The following is a 22805-nucleotide window of genomic DNA, read 5'->3' as shown; positions in this document are numbered from 1 at the left end:
AGTAGGTACCATTATTATCCCCATTTTACAGGTGAGGAAACTGAGACACAGAGAGGTTAAGTAACTTGCCCAAAGTCACAGCTAATAAATGGCAGAGCAGCGATTTGAACCCAAATCTGATTCCACAGCCCACACCCTTAACCTTTATGCTGATGGTTGGAAAAAGCTACCACTCTGTTCATTAAAGCTAAATGCTACATGTAGAGACAGAGGATAGACCACTAACCTCAGTGGACTTCCACTGCCAAATGGACCTCCCAGTTGTTGAGGTAATGTCAAGGCCTGGAATGAGCATGTGGAACAATTGTACTTTTGAAAGAAGGTATAAATGTCTACTGATGTGTCACTAAAAACTAATAAACATATTGTACTGATTATAAAATGACCTTGATTTGGTCTCTTGATGTTTAAAACGACCAGTTCAATGTGAATTCCTTCCCGTATGGCTTAGGCAATTCAATTTTTATTTGGGATTTGATTTAGGTTGGCCCCGGCTCAAATGGGTTGTAACAGATTCCAAGTATCTTTCAAAGCCTCCTAAAGACTGGCAGCCCCACATCTCACCTGCTGGCAGTGAGCCAGCGTACATCGAGGTAAGTCCTGAGATTGGAACATACATTCTGGCTTTTTCTTTGGCTTCAGATGCTATCTTACAAACTTAAACTAACTTTTTTGCAGTTTTAATATTAGGAGATCCTCCTACTTTGTTAGATTTCCATCTTTTGGCTTGTAAAATGTCTTATAGTGGCTTTCTATTCTAATTATTTTTAACGTAAATACACATTCAAGAGAAAGACATGTAAGACACGATCCTTGCCATGTAAGAAAGTTACAAAAGACTTGGAGAAGTACAGAGTTTTAAGAAATGATTTCCTGGCAAAGAAACTGGCAGAGATATTTTTCTGTTGCTGGGAGGGAGGGGGGCTCGGGTGCAAGAGACTGGAAAAATGAGGAGGGGAAATAGCTGGAGCATTGAGGTAAAAGCAGAATTACAGTTAATTGATTTGTAGGAGTGAACAGGCCGTTTGTAGGTCTCCCCTCCCAAACAGCTTCTTGTGCACCTTTAGCTCTGCAGTGCTGTGCTTGCCCTGCACTGGATGCTGTGCTCCTTCAATGCAGCTCACGTCGTCGCTTGTTTGTTTTAGCTTCTTTAACAGCCACTTCACACTTGTGACTAATTAAACTTTTAAGGATTTTTCACACATACTTTTCTTGAGCTTTGCCATTTCCAATCCTATCTTTGTGTGATTAGAATTTGAGGCCCAAGGGCACAGCCTCAAATGTTCATATGAAGCATGTTAAATTCAGCCCATTAGCCTGGCTTTATCCTTTTGTTTCAGGATTCCAGTTCTGTCATTTGAAATAACACATTTTATTGTGTTTCTCATGTTTTTGTTTCTTTGTGTTTTTGTTTTCTAGTATAAAACAAGCAAAGAAGGGAGTGTAATGGGAGTTACGGTGTCCCGCCTTGCAATGTTGTCTCACTGCCAAGCTCTGTCCCAGGCCTGCAATTATTCTGAAGGTCAGACTTCATCCCATGACTGCCCTCATTGTGAGCTTCAGATACATGTGGTGTGACTAGGAGCAGGGTGCTCAGTGATTGGATTCCAGTTAATGACCAAGTTCAGAGTGAAATGTTTTAAGACACATTCTTGGCTTGCTTTGGCTTTCTTCTTTTTCACAAATATGCTGCAATTTAAAGGAACTAAAATTCTGGGCAAACCAAGTATGTGAACTATGATTTCTAGAGCACAGAAATAGAAAACTAATTAAAACCACCTGTTTATTATTAGCTGCAGAATGTCAGGTATCTCCATCTTCCCAAGTGTACAGAGTTGCTATCAGCAGTACATTTGGAGTCAAAGAAATTCAGCTACCAAAACGCACAAATCAGAACACAAAAGTGTATTCTGTAGGATGCTTAGAAGTATATGTGTGTGTATATAGATATAATATATAGATATATATGTACCAAATTTTCTCTCTCTAGGAATTCTAATTTTTATATGTGTGTGAAACTTTCAAAGTTCCTTATATGATTAGGAAAAAAGGATTCCCTCTCAGAAGATAGTATCTAAGTCATAAGGAGTTTGGAACTCATTGTCTCTTCCATGGCCATGTCACTCTAGGATCAGTCCCCCAGCCAATTTGAGGAGATCCTCCAGTAACCAAAAGACTCAGAGCTTTTCGTGATCTCTATAGAAATACCAAACCAAGGGTTCAATAGAGGCAAGTAACATGATTTTGCTACTTAACACTAAAGATGACTTCCTTGCTTTCCCCCCTCCCCCTTTTTTTCTATTTCAGGAGAAACAGTAGTAAATGTTTTAGACTTTAAGAAGGATGCTGGGCTGTGGCATGGCATGTTTGCGGTAAGCTACTCAGAATTAATGCCTTTAGTGTAAATCTTATGATTCAGATCAGTATGCATGCTGTGTAACCAGAGCATCTCTCAGTGCTTGTTTGAAATTTTAGCCCCCAAAAGATCAATAATACTTTCCAGAGGCATTTTATTTTACAGTACAAAAGGCAATTGTTTTAAAAAGGAGAATATAATTCTGTCTGTTTTTTCTTCATTGTGTGGTTGGGCATACTCCTCACATAATAGTTAATGGGAGAATTTGGGATCTATAATTTTTAAGACATCTGCTATGATGGCTCAAAGCCTAAAAGATTCTAAAAATGACTATGTATTTATGATTTTAAAAGTATGTTTGAGATTACATAAGTATATTTAGAACTTGGCAACTGTTGGTAATAACTAACTTTCCCGTTGGACAAAATGTACTGAATGACTACATGCTACAATTAAAGAATAGAGTGGGCTGCTTTCCATAAGAGAGGAACAGGTAATGTGCTATGGGAGTTGGAGAAAGGTGAATTCCTCCCAGCTCTGGCACAAAGGCCATATTTATGGGAGAGGTAGCAGTTGAGTCGGGCTTTGAAAAATGGCTAAGATTTAGCCACATAGAGATATTTTTGTGGTGGAGGTAGAGAGAGGGGACATTTCAAGTGGGAAAAGCTACCATATGTAGCATGGTGATTAGGAAGGGAGAGAAAAGAGGTACAAGATCTTAGAGTTGAAAAGGAACTCTGCAGGAAAGGCCATATTTATGGGAGAGGTAGCAGTTGAGTCGGGCTTTGAAAAATGGCTAAGATTTAGCCACATAGAGATATTTTTGTGGTGGAGGTAGAGAGAGGGGACATTTCAAGTGGGAAAAGCTACCATATGTAGCATGGTGATTAGGAAGGGAGAGAAAAGAGGTACAAGATCTTAGAGTTGAAAAGGAACTCTGCAAGTATCTTGTTCAACTTCCTTACATACTGCAGGAGTCTGAGAAAGAGTAGAAAATGAAGCATCGGGGAAGAAGAGGGGGTCCTTTTTCACTCAGGACTCCTCAAATTAGTAAAAGCCTATTCCTTGAGTGTACATACTTCCTAGCTCCCAAAGCCCTTCCCATTGTTTTTAATTTATTGATTTGAGAGAGAGAGAAACACCAATTTGTTGTTCCACTTATTTATGCATTCATTGGTTGCTGCTTCTTTGTGCCTTGATGAGAGATCAGACCCACAAACTTGGTGTATTGGGACGATGCTCTAACTAACTGAGCTACCCGGCTGGGGTGCTATTTTGTTTTTTATCAGAGGTTAAGAAACCCTTGTGAGGAGTTAGAGCAGTGGTTCTCAACCTTCCTAATGCCGCGACCCTTTAATACAGTTCCTCATGTTGTGGTGACCCCCAACCATAAAATTATTTTCGTTGCTACTTCATAACTGTAATTTTGCTACTGTTATGAATCATAATGTAAATATCTGATATGCAGGATGTATTTTCATTGTTACAAATTGAACATAATTAAAGCATAGTGATTAATCACAAAAACAATATGTAATTATATATGTGTTTTCCGATGGTCTTAGGCGACCCCTGTGAAAGGGTCGTTCGACCCCCAAAGGGGTCGCGACCCACAGGTTGAGAACCGCTGAGTTAGAGGGACAAAGTATGAAGAATTAGCTATAAACACCATTCTTTCTCTGAAATCCAAAAGTTTGCCACCATACCTAGAAACTTTGGGGAGGGAGGGAAAAAAAGTTAACAATGGTATCTTGGTTTCTTTGGGCCACTTAGGTGGTGAGAAAAATGGCCAGCCTAGATACCAAGACTTAGTAATTCTGCTGGGCTGGGTCTTTTGGGGACAGGAGGTCCTGGGTGTATTCATTCGTTTGGGTGACAGAAGACACCAAATTGCATGACCCTCTCAGCTCACTCAGCTTTATCTACTCAAATACCCAACAGGTGTGGGCAGGACCTCCTCTAAGTAACAGGGAAACAACGTTGATATATTATTTTGTAACCCCCAACAGGTGTGGGCAGGACCTCCTCTAAGTAACAGGAAAATTTTGATATGTTGTTTTGTAACTCAACCCTTTGTGGTACGTGGCAAGCGCCAGCATGAGGAAAGCACTTAGTGGGGTGGAGGGCAGTTTGGCAGCATCTGTTAAATTTTAAAAGCAGATATCCTGTGACCCAGCAGTACCACTTTTCTGTACCTACCCTAGAGAAACACTTGTACATATGCTCAGGGAAGTATAAATATGTTCCTTGAAACCTTGTTTGTAACTTCAAAACAATTACTAATAATAGGGAAATGCCTAAATAAATTGTGGTGTAGTCATACTATGGAATACTATGCAACAGTTCGAAAAGAATTGTGTAGATCTCATACTAATGTGCATAGATTTAGCTCTGAAACAATTTAAGTGAAAAAAAGTACATTGCAGATATATGTATAGCATGATGCCTTTTATGTTAACAATACTTTCTGTTTCCATGGGGACAACTATGTATGTAAATACATAGAAAAAGAACTGGAAGGATACATGCCAAATTCATAATAGTGATTATCTCTGAGGAGGAGAGGGAACCAGGGTTAAGGGTAGAGAGCAAATCAGGCTTCAACCTTAAAGTTAATATTTCATATTTTTTTCAAAGAGTGTGTATTTGAGTATATATTACATGTGATTAAAATTGTTAACAAGATAGTTCAGTTTTAAAATGCTATATGTGTATTTAGTATTGATTACTTTCTATCTTTCTTTGCTTTTCAGAACGTAATGAATAAGATGCATACAGTTAGTGTACCCTACTCTGTTATGAAGACTTGCCCTCTCTCTTGGGTCCAGAGAGTACATGCCCACAAAGGTAGCTACACACAACATCTGAGCTTTAACTATGTGACTGTTTGAACTAAGATTTCAGGGATTATCAAGTCACCCTTCTAGAGACATAGTCCTATGCTTTGGTGGCTTGACAAATGTTAGAATTCAGTTACTAAACTTAGGTGTGTTGTCATTTTCATCTCTTATGACGTCCTTTCTTAAGAATTGAGATGAATTTGCCTGAATTTGAGCCCTGAATCACATTTATTGAGTACTTTGGTGTTCAGAGCTTCCTTGGCAAAGATATGTGTCCTGCCTACAGGTCACAGTGAGCAAACAGTGTGTGTCCAGTTAGTCACTGCTGCCTCAGAGCACCGGGCATACGTTCTTTGAAACCTTCTTTATTTTCTCTAAGTGAAAATCATGATCCCTAAAATGACTAAAAGTTTTTATTATAGTATGTTAAATATCTACCTAATTAGCATATATGTGTGTGTTAACTCTATCCCTTTTGAATTTGTAGCCAAGGTAGCTTTAGTAAAATGTCGAGACTTGCACTGGGCTATGATGGCACATCGGGACCAGAGAGATGTGAGCTTGAGTTCCCTCCGGATGTTAATTGTGACTGATGGAGCAAATCCCTGTGAGTACTTCTAGAGTGCAGGTCGGGGACTCTTCTTTCCTTAACGTTTGTCATTTGATATAATTCATATGCCAGAAAACTCACCCATTTAAAGTGTGCAGTTTAATAGTGTCAGTGTTTTCACAAAGTATGCAGCCATCACCATGATCTAAGTTTAGACCGTCATCACCCCCAAAAGATACTTCATACCCATTAGTAGTCACTCCTCATTTCTCCTCCACTGTCCCCTACTACTCAGCAACTTCTACTTTCTGTCTCTGTAGAGTTACCTATTCTGGACATTTTATATAAAGGCAATTATACCATATTGCTCTTGTGTGACAGGTTTCTTTCACTTACCATAATGTTTTCAAGGTTCATCCACATTGTAGTATGTGTTCAGACTCCATTTCTTTTTATTGCCATATAATAATTCCATTGTATAGATATACCACATTTTATCTGTTCATCATTTGATGGATGGGTAAAAATATTTTTTTAAATATGTTTTTTATTAATTCCAGAGAGGGAGAGAGAGAAACATTAATGATGAGAGAGAATCATTGATTAGCTACCTCCTGCACACCCCCTACTAAGGATCGAGCTGGCAACCCCAGCATGTACCCCTGACTGGGAATTAAACTGTGACCCCCTGGTTCATGTGTTGATGCTCAACCACTGAGCCACCTGACTAGGCGGATCCATATGCTTTTAAATCCACTCCTTCTTGCTCACTCATTTATATCCTTTTTTATCATGTAACTAAAAGGAATGATAAGAAAGTGACTTGATGTAACCAAGTGCCTGCACTTTATGTAAATTCCCCCTAGCAGCAAATCAAGTTTGCAAAAGCTTTTAGAGATCTCCCATGTCACCTGCTTTCCCCCACAAACACAAACATCCTGAGCTTCCACACAGTAGAACCAGGTAAAATGTTAGATACTATGTTCTTTGTCATACTGGATTTTTGTCAGTAGCCACATTAATCATCCTGTATAATAAAACACAGACATGGGATTGACCTTAATAAGAAACGAGTCGGAGAGTATCACGTAGAAGAGGGTGGCACTAAGCCAGAGTGTTCGTACTGCGCTGGCTCACATAGTTATTCAGGATGCGTTGCTCCATTCCAGACTGGCCACACTGCACCTCTGCATTTCTGTATTGATTGGGAAGCTCATTAGGAGCAGCTTTATTACAAGTTGTAGCTTTAAATCGTGTCCTTGATATGTATCAGCCATTTCACCGGCACAGTAAAGTGTTTGGATGGAATTAAAGGTGTACAGTAAAAGTTCTCATGAGAAAAAAATGCATTGGCTCCACTCTTTACATTTCCTACAGTAATGAAAACCACGATGTCAGCTTTCTTTTTTTTCTTTTTTTTTTATTGCTAAAAGTATTACAAAGGGTATTACATATGTGTCCTTTCTCCCCCCCACGATGTCAGCTTTCAAGTTGACCTGTTCTATCTCCTTATAGGGTCTGTGTCATCCTGCGATGCCTTCCTGAGTCTGTTCCAGAGCCACGGACTGAAACCTGAGGCCATCTGTCCGTGCGCTACTTCTGCTGAAGCTATGACTGTCGCGATCCGCAGGTATCGTTCAGGACACCAGTGCTCTTAATGTACAACTTCGATCAAATGTGCAAAATTTACCAGGCAGTGACAAGGGGCGTTAACTGATTTTCTGCTTCGTAAGTCTAAAAGTGAAAATGACTTTGTAAAGCAGTCTGAAGTATCTCATTTATTCTTCCCACTCCTGCACTAAGTATAACTGGTAAACTGAACATTTAATTATTCTCCTCTCATTTTTTTGAATTAGTTCTTTTTCTGTGTTGTTTTGCTCTTCAGAATCCTCAGTATCTTAGACTAGAAATAGGCTATTCTTGATTGTGACTTGCGTGTGCAAAGTACATGTGTAGTATACCCAAGATCAATATATTCTTAACATCTGATTAAATGTACTTTTTCCACCTGAATGAAAATTGACCATGCTTTGAAAAAGTGTGTGTGTGTTGTGTGTGTGTGTGTGTGTATGTGTGTGTTAGCTGGAGGAAATTTGCTTTCCTACATACTCATATTTTTCTCCGTTATTTCATTTGCCAAATTTGATGAGTGTATTTTGTTTTCAGGCCTGGAGTTCCAGGGGCCCCTTTGCCGGGAAGGGCCATTCTCTCAATGAATGGATTGAGCTATGGGGTAATACGGGTCAATACTGAAGATAAAAATTCAGCACTAACAGTCCAGGATGTGGGACATGTCATGCCTGGTGGTGAGTTCTCAAGAATATCATTTGCTTTTCCACAAAGATTTTTCATTAGAGATAGTAGAGGCTGATAAAATACGGGATCCAAAACCAGGAACTCAAAATTTAGTCACTTAGTTTCTCAAAGCCTTTCTAACAGTTAAGTAAATCTGATTATACTTACCTTCCAGCAGTGTCATGTGATTTAATTGTGGATGCTAATTACAGCTGTTCGCTTTCCTATGGAAAGCGAAGTCCAAGTGATATTAAAGTTGGTTTTTGCCGTAGTTGCCAAGCCATTGGGACAGCAGGAAGAACACACTGCTTCCATGAGTGTTTTGAGTTTGATCTGCTTCGGGGGAAATTAATTCACCTGTTTCTTTGGACTTTGCAGTCATTTTTAATGTCACTGTCTTTAAAAGCTTCAGTCTGCATCTGTTATATGTTCTGTTGCTGCTGTTGTTTTGCTGAATTTAAAAAAAAAGTATTTGTCTATCATCAGAGTAGATGGTATTTAAAGATGGAAATTTCAAATATACCTATGTAGTTCCTGGTCTATTTTTAACATTTTTCTTTGGTTATTCTTACTTAATGCCACTCACTAAGTACAAAACTTTCCTGGGTTCACAAGGATGAAGCATAGGTTTTCCAGGGTCTCTGCTTCTTGACTGTGTTTTCTGTGCACTAGGGATGATGTGCATCGTGAGACCTGATGGACCTCCCCAGCTCTGCAGAACTGACGAAATTGGAGAGATCTGTGTCAGCTCCAGAACAGGGGGCATGATGTACTTTGGGCTTGCTGGTGTGACCAAAAATACCTTTGAGGTACATGAAATTAAAATGTTGCCAGGAAAATGTTTGGTGAGGGTGTCACTAGGGCAGATGACTTGGTTCATGGGAAATAGCATAATATAGTGGGTTGAAAGTATGTGCTCTAGAGCTGGGCTGCCCTAGTTCAAATCCTAACTCTGCCGCTCACTAGCTGATTTTAGGTGAGTTGCTTAACCTCTTTGTGCCCCAATTTCTTTATATTTAAAATGAGTAACCATAGTAACTACATCATAGGATTGTTTTGAGAACTAAGTGAGTTAATGTTTATAAAGTGCTTAGAGCAGCACCTGGCACACAGGAAGTGCTACTGTTAAATTAATAAGTTAATAAATAAGAGGCCTTACAAAAATTCCTTTGGTGAATATGCCATGGTTTGAACTTTATAAGCCCAAATATTTAATTTTAACAGAATATAGTGAGAATCCATCTCTTGAGTGTAGACTCAAGTGAACTGAGCTCACAAAGACGGATGTAAACCAGAATGTCAGGTCACTAAGAAAAAATGAAGAACTGTTCTGTCATGGGCAGATTGCTCCTATCATTCAAACTTTCAGTGAGACAAGTATTATTGAGCACCTTCTATGTGTCTGGCACCATTCTAGAGGTTTGGAGTACATCAAGAGAATAAACAAACAGAGCTCCTCAAACAGCTCATATTCCAGTGTAACTACCACATTGCTTTCCTGTAGGCAGTTCTGCATGTGAAATCAAAATTGTAATGAAAATTTGCCTGGTGAGCCTGGAAATCAGAACAGGCATAATTAATGTGTATATTTTATAATTGGGATTAACCTACCTCAGGGTACCTTTTAGGGAACAGAGAACTCCAGTTTATGGACCATGTCCCTTTCATACTAGACAGGGTTTGTATGACCACAACCAATTTCAGTTCTTCAAGCTTCCTTTTTTTTATAATTTAGACTACTGGTTCTCAATATGGCACGGCACATCTATCTACCATCCCATTTGAAAATCAGTGCATATAATTAAGGAGTGTTAGATGTAGCTGCTGAGAGAGTGTTATCTATGTAAATGGTGTGGTATTTGAAAAAAATTTAGAATTCCTGAGCTCATCATCATTTGTATTTACACGGCCTAAAATGGTATAACGTAAATTATTAAATGTCTGTCAGTTATTACCGTCGTCATCATTGTTACTGCTATATTCTTGCCCTACCGTCAAACGTTAAGACCAAGTCACCTTAATAGGAGTAGACTTTCATAAACTCTTCAGGTGACTAATTACCTCTGCTGAGTGTATATACATGTCACTAATTTAAATCTTACCTTATTTCTTTTATTTTAAAAGTGTTTGGACTACATATATTTCTTTTTTTTTGTTGTTAATCCTCATCCAAGGATATTTTTTTCCATTGATATTTAGAGAGAGTGGAAGGAAGGATAGTGGGAGGGAGGGGAAAAGAGAAAGACATCGATGTGAGAGAGACACATCAATTGGTTGCCCCCCGAACATACCTGGGGAACATGGCTGGGGATTGGACTTGCAACCCAGGTATGTGTCCTTGGTGGGGAATCGAACCCGTGACCCTTTGGTGCATGGGCCAATGCTCCAACCGCTGAGAAACACTGGCCAGGGCTACATATATTTTGAATACCTGAATTTTTCTGTTGCATTTGCCTTGTATAAACAAGATTCTCAAGCAGTGTTAGAAGATACTGGTGATATTTGGTTATATTGCCTTTCCTACAAGGACAACTGCCTGATCAAAATTCTTAGACTTAATACCAAACTGCTGGGTCCATAGTAATGAAGAAATTTTGAAATCTGCAATATCAATTTAATGATAGTGAAGCAGAATAAAAATCCTAAATAAAAAAGGAGAAAACTGTTGCCTGGGTTTGCAAATTAACATTTCTAATATTTTTCTCACTGGAATCTTATATATAAACCCTGAAGAATTTTCAACATGGTTAACATTTTACTAGGACGAAAGACCTAGTAATAATGACTGGTCAGAAAATAAAAGTGTATTTCAAAAATAAGCTCCTGAAAACTTTTTAGCACCTATGATAAGCAAAGAGCTAATTTTCCATTGCCCCCACTTATTAGCTGTTTGATTTGAGGCAAATGAAACTTTCTGTGTCTTACATTCCCATCTGTAAAATGGAAATAATAATCCTCTTTCATAAGATCGCCTTGAGGATTAACTATAAAACAGCTGGTTCTGTGGCTGGCACAATAATAAGCATAATAAATGTTAGCTCTTGTTATAATTGTTCTCTATATATTAAAAAAAAATCTTAAAAATTAAAGAGAAAAACACCAGTCAAATAGAGCAAATAAACAGGAGACAGGAACAAGCTATTTGTAAAATACAAATGACCAATAAACAAAGGAAAGAAAATCCATCCATATTACTAATAAAGAAATACAGTTTAAATATCAGTGGGATATCTTTGTTTTTTGTTTATTTGTTTTTGCCTACCAGATTGGCAAAGTTTGGAAAAATTGATAAGGTGTAGTATGAGTTAGAGTACAGGAAAAACAGACATTCTCATATATTATTGGGGGAATGTAACTGATATAACAGTTTTGTAAAGATAGTCTGTTAAAATTGAAAAGATTTGTGCTTCTTATTCCAATGCACAAAAATGTGTATAGGAGTATTCAGTATAGCACTGCTTGTAATAGTGAAAAATTAGTTGGCCTACACCGCTATACAGACTGGTTACTTTCTGATAACTGCTAATTCTAATAGTTTCCTGAGTACTCACTCTGAACCAGCCACTGTGCTGATGTCTGCAAATCTGTGTACATTCCCTTAATCTTTACTGTAAGCTTGTGTGTGAGAGGCATTGGGAATTTCATTTTATGGCAAAAGAAACAGAGGTTTAGGAACGTCCAGGAACTTGCCCAAGATCCACATTATTAGTAAGTGGCAGAGCTAGGTATTGACTTACATTTGACTCCAGCGGCTATGCCACGCTGTCCTCTGTGCAGTAGTATATTACAGAACTATTGTACAAAGGGAGCCATGTAGACTATTACCAACTTCTAAAGGTATCCAAGATATGTTATGTGAAAAGGCAAGTTGCAAAGCAGTATATGTCATATGATCCCTTTAAAAAAAATTTCTTAATAATATAAAAAAAATACAGAGAGATGAACAATAAATTGTAAATGATTGTTATCTCTTAAGGGGGGTAGTATTCCTGTTTTCACTATTTACATAATATTAGTATGTGTTACTTGTTGTATGTAACTAAAAAAACAAACAAACAAAAAAAAAACAGCAACAAAAAACAAACAAACAAAAAAAAAACACTTAAAGACTTGAAAAACCAAAACAGCCTAGCCAGGTAACTCAAGTAGTTCTGTTAGTTAGTGTATCTTCACATACAAGAAGCAACCAATGAGTGCATAAATAAGTGGAACAACAAATCAATGTCTATGTGTCTCTTCTCCTCCCCTCCCTTCCCCTCCTATTCTCTCTGTTTTCCTCCTTCCCTCCCTCCTCCTTTCTCTTCCCCTCTTTCTCTCACAAACCAATTAAAACAAATACATATTTTTTGCAAGAGAAAATACCAAACTTAATATATGCACAAGTATGGGAACCCTGCTTACATGAAAGGCAGAGATCCCACATGCATGAGAGGTTCTTAAATACATTTTTAAATTAAAATCTCAGATTGTCACTTTATTTTTTTCTGTGTTTTAGGTAATTCCAGTGAATTCTGCAGGCTCTCCTGTTGGGGATGTGCCATTCATCCGGTCAGGATTGCTGGGGTTTGTAGGGCCCGTAAGTGATGTTTTCATGTTTGTTTTGATGCATCTTATTCAAATATTTGGACTTTGATCCACAGAACAGAACAAATTCTGATTAATCCAAGAGTGTTATAGGGCCACTTACTTATATTTAAAGCATTTTCTATAAGAATGTAATAAATGCGTTAAAGTTTATTGTTTCTGTTACCCAAGTTCATTGACTCCTCCAAATTGAGACTTTTTTTTTTTCAAAACTCTTTTTACTTACTCTTGCTACCCCTCTTTGATTTGATTAACACGTTAAGCGCCCAGCCTGGTTTGTCTTCCAGACGGAAAGTATAGTGTCAGTCACCGGTGACTGACATGGGGCTTAATGGGTTAATATGCGTCAATAAGTTATAAGTGTGCTGTTTTCTTTAATAGCAAAGGGAAACCATAATAAATAGTGTACAAAGCATTTTCATTCAGATTATCAGCAATACAACTTGTATGATAGTAAATTCTTTGAATGAAAGCAATTTGTTTTCCAGCACATGGTATTTAGAGTCACTGGGTTTGTAGAGACAATTAGGACCCGAAACTTGTTTTCAAAGAGCTTATAGCTAGTTTCATGAGCCAACAAGGAAGGCTTTGCATGACATAATGGGAAGTTTGGATTTTACTTTATAAGTAATAGTTATTCATTATCATAGTTAGGCCCATATACCTCCTTCTGTCTCTACCTCCTTACTCTCACTTCTCTTCTTTATGGTTTAAGTTATATAAGAAAAGATATAATTTTTTAAAATATATTTTATTGATTTTTTACAGAGATGACTCAGTCCGCAGGCCGACGCTCTATCCACTGAGCCAAGCCGGTCAGGGCAAAGATATAATTTTATTATAGTTCTGTCCCAATATTCATGGGGAATGGTGGGGGGAAGGGAATACCTCTAAGAGAATCATTCTTCTAGAAAGAGAAGTCTACACCTATTGTCTTGACTTCCTCACTCAGCACTGAGAAGTTCTTTTTTTTTTTTTTAATATATCTTTATTGATTTCAGAGAGGAAGGGAGAGGGAAAGAGTTAGAAACATCAATGATGAGAGAGAATCATTGATTGGCTGCCTCCTGCACGTCCCCTACTGGGGATCGAGCCCACAACCCGGGCATGTGCCCTTGCCAGGAATCAAACCTGGGACCCTTCAGTCTGTAGGCCGACGCTCCACCCACTGAGCCAAACCAGCCAGGGCAGCACCAAGAAGTTCTCAAGGACCTAGCTCCTTGTAGCTTACCACTGCAGCCATCACATCTGCATTCCAGGAAGCAGGAGAGAGGAAAGGGTGCAGTCCTATTCTCTTGTAAGGAAGATTCCCGGAAGCTGCTGACAACACTTCCACTTACATCCCATTGTTCTGAACTAGCCAAGTGGCCCACCTAGCTGCAAGGGAGGGTGAAGTGCCATCCTTACTTTGATCAGCCATGCCCAGCTAAAAATTCTGATAGTGTGAAACAAATGAAGAAACGGATGTAGGAGACCAGTGTCTCTCTCATTTTCTTTATTTCCACCTTAGCATTTTCACACTGTGTTGGAAATGCATGGTTCTCTTCTGTTTTCTGAGATGGACCAGTGACTTCTTGAGACTGGAGGTTATGTCATACTTACATACCCGGTCAGTGTATGGCACTGCATTGTGCCCAGTCAGCCAGTGAGGGATGTTCACATGGAGATGACAACTAGATAGTGAATATATGTAAATTTTACAAGAAATTTAGGAATTCTGTAGTGAATGGAAAAAGTTAAATTATTGCAAGTGGGTCTGGGGAATTATTGATAATAATATTAAATAACAAATAAAATTATTTAGGCAATGGTGCTTTTAGGGCATTAACAGCATCCTTTCCTGCAGCTCTGTCATCTTACTGCAGAGGACAAACTCCTGCAGTCTTCCTTTGACCTTTCTTTATTAGCCTGTTTGTAATCTTGCCAGATGGAAAAAGCATCACCCTTATAAACTCGAAATGGTCATTTTAACATCAAAACTATTTTTATCTCTTCCTAATTCCAGTATTAATTGACAACATTTTTCTCCTCTGCATCCATCCCATGAATAGTTACAGAAAATAAATTAATATATAATCATGACTGGGAAAATAAACTATGCTTGTATGCCATCCTAGTTGCTTTCTTATAAGAATAAATATGAATAGATTCCCTTAAGACCCCATTAATTGTAAGATACCACAGGTTTTTTCCCACTGATTTCCAAGATGCTGTGATGTGAAATATTTTTTCAGAATCCATAAAGTTTGATATTGTTTCTTATATTTTTCATGAGATTTATTTCAAGGCAGAAGTAAAATGTTTGTTTTACTATTTAAATTATGGAAATCAAGGTAAATCACTGTTATCTTTCAGGGCAGCTTGGTGTTTGTGGTTGGAAAAATGGACGGGTTACTCATGGTTAGTGGTCGAAGACATAATGCTGATGACATTGTTGCTACAGGATTGGCTGTGGAATCAATAAAGACTGTTTATAGAGGAAGGTGAGTAGTGCAAAGTTCAAATGTTAACATTTTCAGTAGAATCTAAATATATCAGGTGATTTGATTGTATTCTGTAGATTCTCTTTCAAGTGATTGGGTTATTTTGGGTTAAGCCTAGCAGAAACCAAGCTTTGAATATTTGTCTTAAACTGTCTGGTTCTTTGGCTGTAATTGAGAGAAATAAGACATAATGATATCCTTGTGTTTCAGTTTTTAATTGTCACTATTTGTTGAGGACTGAGGAGGATTCTAAAATGTTGAACTTCCTACATTCCTTCAATACAGAAGTAGTCCCATTCAGTCTAATTGAGAAAGATGCTACTTTGTAGGAGTTTTACATCTAAGAATTGTTTCTCTTACTCATCTCTAATTTATTATATCATTTTAACACAGAGATTGGCATAGCACTTAAGTACCAATTTCAAATTCCATGGGTGAAGTCAATTAGATACCTTTTTTTCTTTGCTTATTAATTGAAGAAAAGATTTTTGGTACATATTTGAATAATGGATGTCCTGTTCGGTTGTTTACAATCATGGATATATGTTTTAAAGCAATCTTGGTGTCCCTTTAGTATTTGAAGAGGAAAAAGGAATTAAACCAATAGAAATGTGTAGTTTTTGTCATGGTGTAGCTTCCTATGAGATGTAAACTCTGTGGGGCACTAGACCTGACTTTGGTCACAGCTATACCCATAACATTCAGCAGAGCATCTGGCACACAGTAGGTGTTCAATAAATATGTGTGGATGAAAGGAAGGAAGGGAGACGGTCAGGTGTGTGGGTATATTCAGTTCTCCAATGACTTCCCATTATTTCATGCATTCATTCTACAACTGTTTATTGGGTGCCCACTGTATGCCACTGTTCTTGATGTTCACAGTGTGGTGTTGAACAAAACAGGCCTTGTGAAGCCACATTCTCATTGGGGGAAACAGACGGTAACCACATAGGGAAATAGATAACGTATGAGATGATGACAAATGCTATGCCGAAAAAAACATAGAGGGTGGGGTGTGCTTGCCAGTTTCTATTAGGTGGTCTGGGAATGCCTTACTAGTAAGGGACGTTTGAGCGGAGACCTCTCTTAAAACACCCCTCCCCTTGGCCTACCAGGTCCTCTGTGACCACCTGGCCTGGCTCTGACCTCTCCCCACCGCTCTCTGCTTCACCACTCTGCTTCAGGCACACTGGCCTTCTTGCTGTTCTTCAAACCTGCCAAGCTCGTTCCTACCTCAGAACCTTTTCGCTTTCCGTTCCTTCTGCCAGGAAACCTCTTCCTCCAGATCTCCGCGTGGCTCGCGTCCTCACTTCATTCAGGTCTCTGCTCCAGTGTCCACTCCTCAGGAAAGCACTCCCCAACCACCTGCCTTCATAGTACACCACTCCACCCCCTCACCCTGCCTCAGTTTTCTCCTAGTGTATATTACAACATGACATTATATTTGTTTGTTCTGTCTCTCTGATATGCAAACTCCATGAAGACAGGGCCTTTGTCTTATTTATCACTGTGTCCCAACGTTCACAACAGTGGTGCTTAATACGTGTTTTTTGAGTCCTCGTTTTGATAGTAATGATTGTACATTTTCTTGCTAACCTACTCATTCTTGGCTAGTGTGGTGGGGATGTCCCTTCTCTGTATTCCAACTGAGCAAAGTTAACAGGGCTGATTGTGAAGAGAGTCCTGATGTGTTTGATCTGTCTCTCTTAGAATTGCTGTGTTTTCTGTGTCTGTATTTTATGATGAGCGCATTGTGGTGGTTGCGGAACAAAGACCTGATGCTTCCGAGGAAGATAGTTTCCAGTGGATGAGCCGGGTGCTGCAGGTGAGCTTTGTTGCCAAGGTGGCAGCAACCAGTGCCTGACCTTTTCTTTGGTGGACTGGTTATACTACCTTATTTTTTTCTTGCCAATCACTACTTAAATAGCTGGGTGCTATTAACAAAACTAGATAGTTAATACCTTTTCTCCTTGTGGACCACATAGTATTTTTCTGCTCAGGTTGCCAAAAAGAATTGAATTAACTTGCCTCAGCAAATTCTTTCACTTTTTTGTTCCGAAGTGTTTACAACCCATAAAAATTTTAACTGTCCATATGTGGAACACATCTTCGGCAGTAATCAATCCACTTGTCAACAGCTGCAGTCTTACTACATGTTAAAAGTGGTGTGTAGAGTGCAAGGGATCCAAATAAATATAGGGTGTTGTTCTTACTTTGAAAGGGCTTTATTGTGAAGTTAGAGATCTGGGTGACATAAACCACTAGGGAAAGGGAAAGATTTGGTTTCAGTATAAGGGATATGTTTCTAGAGGGGGCAGGCTAGAGTGATGAAAGGAGCTTACTTGTCTTCATTTGAATGCCAGCTCCACTCCCCACCACATATATGCCTTTAGGCAAGTTACTTAACCTCAGGGAGCCTATTTCCTAATCTATAAAGTGGGCATAAAATTATTTATATTACAGAGCTATTAGGAGGATTAATTGATAGTAATTAGATAATTAATTGAAGCATTTAGTGCCCACATTCAGTAAATGATGACTAAATAACATTTCCTTTTACTCTCTGTCCCCTCACTTGTCTTCATTTTTCTACTTAGTATTCATCACCATACTAGAGGCCCGATGCACGAATTCGTGCACCAGTGGGGTTCCTCAGCCTGGCCTGAGGGATCGGGCCAAAACCGGCTTTCCGGCATCCCCCGAGGGTCCCGGATTGTGATAGGGCACAGGTGCATGATCAGGGCCAGGGAGGGCTCCAGGGCTCTGGCCCATCTCGCATCTAGGATAGGATAAGTATGTTTATATTTATTGTTTTCTACACCCACTATATTATAAGCCCCATGAAGGCCAAGACTTTATCTCTTTTGTTCCCTGCTCAGTCCCCAGAACCTGTTAGCTATGCCAGCACATCATTATAGTAGGCTTAGTAAGTGTTGGTTGGGTAATGAAAGGTCTAAAAAAAACATGGCCTGTCCTGGCCATAGCAACTTACATGTCATTGGGAGTGTTCCCAACATCCAAAACTGGTCAGCTTGGGCCGTTTGGATGTATTAATTGCCAGTGTAGTTGTAATGTTGTAGAAATGATGCAATCATGGGATGAATGATAGGGCTAGGTGACTTTTAGGATTTCTTCCTATCCTCGGGGTCTGTGATTCTGAATTATCAGCTGGCATAACATAGGCTATTTGTAGTGGAAAATCAGGGAAAGGAAGGGAATCTACTGAAGATACACTAGACAGAAAAGACTGTGAAGAAGGTGGGCCTGGGCTGATCTCTGAAAGGTGGCTAAGAACCAGACTTGCAAAGAGAGTATTTCTTATACTGTTCATATTTTCAAACACATAAACTGCTTATTTCATTCACAATGAACTTTGGGACATAATGGTTGAATCTTGTAGTGAATTATGTTTTTTCCTGTCACAGGAAACTGAAATTCCCCAAGATATTTGTTACTTTTTTGGAAAGCAACTATAGGAATTAAATGCTATGCTAATTCAAATTCTTGTAAAAGTCATTTGGGGTCTGATTTGCGCATGAAATAAAAGGGCATTATTTTTGCAGTCTCTGTAGCTTCGCAGCTTGGAGCACTTGGATTCGTAGTAGAACAGTAAGGGTACCATACGTCCTGGTAGGTAGAGCCCAGTGGTGGTTAATTCCAGGTCTATATGTAATAAAGTAAATACCTAAGGAAGGTGGTCAGTAGACACCTTACCAAATGGTGTGTTCAGTAGGAAATCAAGGCTACATGCAGTAATACATTTGCTAACTTTCTGTAACTCTGAGATACCGGAGACTTAGGAACTCTGCCAGACTTTCCACTTGTTGCTGTTGATAAGGAGGGTAGTTGGAGGAGTATTGATTTTTAAGTTTATTCTTTTGCCCTTTTAAGTTGTTTAAAACAACCAAAACACATTACTAGGTTTTTCACATTATCACTCAACACATTGAGGCTTGCAAGTCAGTGTTTACCTCTGCCCTTTTAGATAGTATCTTACCCTTCTGTTGACTTCTACCATCATTGAACGGATTAGGTAACTTTAGACATATGGGATCTTAATAATCTTCTGGATTCCAGAGCTAGAATAGAATGTATAGAGAAAGAAAATTCTAGAATAGAATAATGAATTGAGTAAAATTAATCTCACGGAATATTTCTCTTTTTCCAGGCAATCGATAGCATTCATCAAGTGGGGGTTTATTGTCTTGCTCTGGTGCCTGCCAATACATTGCCAAAAACTCCACTAGGAGGAATCCACATATCTCAAACGAAACAGCTCTTTCTGGAAGGATCTCTACATCCGTGCAATATCCTCATGTGCCCACATACATGCGTGACCAATTTGCCAAAACCCCGGCAAAAGCAACCAGGTAATGCGCTGGCTTTGAAGATGTAATGGTGAGATTGTAAATTCAAGAAGCTGAGTTTCCCCCCCGTGATTCTTTCTCTAAAATCAGAGTTTACAAAAGTTAGTAACAAGAATAGTTATCATCAGACTGAAAGCAGGGAGGGCTGAGACCCTGCAGGACGGCTTCTCCTGCTCCCTGTCGGCTCCCTCTCCTAAGTAATTCTTAGTAGTGTTCCTCCTTTCCCTGGGATGTGAGGCACGGAGTCAAGACACTCAGAATCCCACTTGGGAAGCAGAATAAAGCAAGTCCTACAGGGAGGTTTTAATAAGATAGCTAGTATTTATTGAGTGCCTACTAAAAGCCAAATATTAGCTAATTTTTATGTTTTACAAATGTGATCCTAAAGCTCTGTGCTCAGCTATGGAAAGTAAAGTTCAGGAAAGTTAAGAATTGTGCCCAAAGTCAGATAGATAGTGGCAGAGGTGAGCGTCACACTAATTGACTCTAAAATCCATGCTCTGAATTGCTGGATCACACTGCCTTTCTGTTGGGACTCTCTTACCCAGAGTCATCCCTCATTCCTTTTAGCTTTAGGTGTCTGATTTGGGCCTGTAGCAGCTCTGAGGGGAAAAGTTTTTAATTCTGAAATTTTCTGAATTGTAAGCACAGGTAAATAGCATGTTTGGCATTTGCCATGTTCCTATGACTTCAAGACGCAAATAAGAGTATATGAATTGCCATATGGAAAAGAAAAACAAAACAGTCAATTTCCCCCTTTTGCCTAATTTCTGAGCAGACGTAGGTTATAGCGCTGAGTTAGGAGGCTAAAGGCAGGAGTAATTGATTGATGGTCAGTCATGTTAAACTGTCGGTTCAATCCAACATGAAATCATTAAGTTTTATTGATGCTTTTTCATTTCATTGAGAAGTCAATGAGAGGCTCCTGGTTTCCTGGAGGCCTTAAAACATGAGAGCCCCAAACTAGCCTTTACAGATCCTGCTGCCGCCACGCGCACGATGTACACCAGCACATCAGCCTCCACTGTGCTGGGAAGAGAAGGTAGCAGTGGGAAGATAGGGAAGGGACAGGGAAGCGTGGTATTTAATTGTATGTCTATAAGACCGCTTTTACTGAAAAGTAAACATGAATGCTCAGTAACAAAATACAAGTACGCCTCTGACTCTCTAGGTGTTTTTATCACAATATTAAAATGTTAACATGCTCTGCAATAGTTATTACATCAGGGTTCTTGTGGCTAAGATCATATATCGCAGCTGTTTATCCAGATGTTATTGTCAGCTCACCAACTAACCTCATCTTAGTAACAGTGTGTATAGCTAAAGTATATATGACATTTATTAGTTTCTGCTAGTGGAAATAAGAGTTTAAGGAGGCTAATATTCTAAAGGGACAATTAAAACCAAGAAGTGTGTATGTTAGTAATTAAGAAATGTATAAAAAGTATACATTTATTACCTGCCTAAGTATCTGACAGATGTATAAAATACACAATCATTCTCCATCTCAAATCCTGTTACACTGAAGTCCTACAGTCATTTGTCATGTGAGTAAAATTCTATTTAAATTGCATTTAATCTAGAATTCCTTCTACAAAACATTTGTGTCATAATAGATGCTTAAAATGTGCTACTTAGAGACATAGGAGCTGCCTAAAAACATTGCTTTTGCTAGCCAGATTTCACCTAATTTTATTAAATGATAAAACCTATTTCAGAAATTTATTCCTAAGCCCACATGGGCATAACATCCACCTGTCTTCTGGAAGAAAGCATTAGGTTTGGCTCTGTTTTTTGCTGTCTGTTGTGATTACCTGCTAAGATCTAAGTGGGATATATATGGGTCAGACCAAAGCAGTTTGGAAATCATGGGATAGATGAGTTGGAGATGATGTGGGGATCGCATGACAGGTTGGGGTTTAAGAAGAATACAGAGAGTTGAGATGGGTAAAAAGAGAGGGAAAGAAAAAAAAAAGAGAGAGAGGGAAAGGAAGATGGAATAAGTGTTAAGGCAGTGCGGGGGGGGGGGGGGGGGGGGGGAATCTCATTGAGATACCTATCTGTTGGAGCTATTGTCTAAAGAATGGGAATGTGTTAGGACTGATTTGGGCTGCAAGTTTCAGAAAAACATAACAGCAACTTAAACAGGAGACAGGTTTATCTCTTTCTAAGGTAAAGGAAAGGCAGAGCTAGGTAGTCCAGGACTAGGATGGCAGCTCCTCAGTCGTGATTCCAATTTCCCACCTCTCTGCTCTGGTATTATATCAGTTAACTATTAGTATAGCTGTGCTGCATACCACATAACCCTAACACTCAGCGACTTAAATAAGAAGCATTTGTTTTTCACTCATGGGATGTGGAGCTGTGGGCTGGGATCAGCTGGCTGGCCTTGGCTTCAGGCTGTAAGTTGGGTTAGAGTCATTCCATGTGTCTCCTCATCATGGGACCAGCAACTACCTGGGCCATATTTTTTCAAAGCAAATGGCAAAAGCAAGAAGGCAAGCCACATCACACAAGCATCTTTAAAACTTGTGTTTATGTCCTGTCTTCTAACATTTCATTGTCCCAAACAAGTCAGACCAACCCAGAGTCAGTGGGACAGAGAGGTAGACTCCTCCCATGGAGTCACAGCACGGACAGGAAGGACTGTGAGAAAATAACAGTCTGCCACAGCCATCCCTAGGCTTCCTGTCCTCCAGCCGTCCTTCCTGCGTTCTAGCCAGCAGGTGGGAGGAAAAGGCAAAGAAGGGAATACCCGCCCCCTTTAAGCATATTTTCTAGAAATTGCATATATCATTTCCTCTTATATATTATTATCCAGTACTAAAGAATATAGTCTTTATTCCAGGCGACAAACTGGCGGTTCTGCTTTTAAGGCAAAGGAGGAGAGTAGACATTGGGGTTGATGACTAGTGGTCTTTGCCACAGGAAATGTACAGAGTTTTGTGGGCAAAATAAGGCATATTTACAGCTACAGCAAAATGTCAGCAATTAGCCTCCTAGATGCTCCTGCTTTCAGTTACTTTTTACTTTCTGTGACCCATGGGCTCAAGAAATGTACATAGTAGGATCTGAAGAAATTGCTGCTGAATTATTTTTGTTTTAAGTTAACTCTGAAAATTTTACTTTTTAAAAATGTCACACTTTTATTATATTACATGTGAATACAGGATTGGGCAACTAGCACAGTCAAATTTGCAGAGCCCTGCCTATATAAAAACCTCTCCAACATGATATCTGTAACTTATTATGCAGTTTCTTAGGAAGGAATTTTGCATATTATACTTAAAATTGCAGTAAGGCACTTCTGTAAACAAAGTGTTCAGCACT

At 39.0% G+C, this 22805-nt stretch overlaps 1 protein-coding gene across 4 annotated transcripts in view; it reads left to right on the top strand.

The window, feature by feature from the left end:
- The window catches only part of DIP2B (disco-interacting protein 2 homolog B), a 115136-nt gene that overhangs the window by 61883 nt on the left and 30448 nt on the right, over window positions 1-22805 (top strand). For all 4 annotated transcript variants that reach the window (XM_014542143.1, XM_014542142.1, XM_014542141.1 and 1 more), the window contains 12 exons: window positions 484-593; window positions 1420-1522; window positions 2308-2372; window positions 5110-5203; window positions 5684-5803; window positions 7262-7376; window positions 7913-8052; window positions 8714-8850; window positions 12537-12617; window positions 14981-15108; window positions 16819-16933; window positions 19277-19478. In XM_014542143.1, the coding sequence (XP_014397629.1) occupies window positions 484-593; window positions 1420-1522; window positions 2308-2372; window positions 5110-5203; window positions 5684-5803; window positions 7262-7376; window positions 7913-8052; window positions 8714-8850; window positions 12537-12617; window positions 14981-15108; window positions 16819-16933; window positions 19277-19478 (1410 nt within the window). The remainder of the gene's footprint in view (window positions 1-483; window positions 594-1419; window positions 1523-2307; window positions 2373-5109; window positions 5204-5683; window positions 5804-7261; window positions 7377-7912; window positions 8053-8713; window positions 8851-12536; window positions 12618-14980; window positions 15109-16818; window positions 16934-19276; window positions 19479-22805) is intronic.

Source organism: Myotis brandtii, unplaced genomic scaffold (assembly GCF_000412655.1).
Source record: "Myotis brandtii unplaced genomic scaffold, ASM41265v1 scaffold29, whole genome shotgun sequence".
Classification (NCBI taxonomy): Eukaryota; Metazoa; Chordata; class Mammalia; order Chiroptera; family Vespertilionidae; genus Myotis; species Myotis brandtii.
This window is presented reverse-complemented; position numbering and strand designations above follow the sequence as displayed.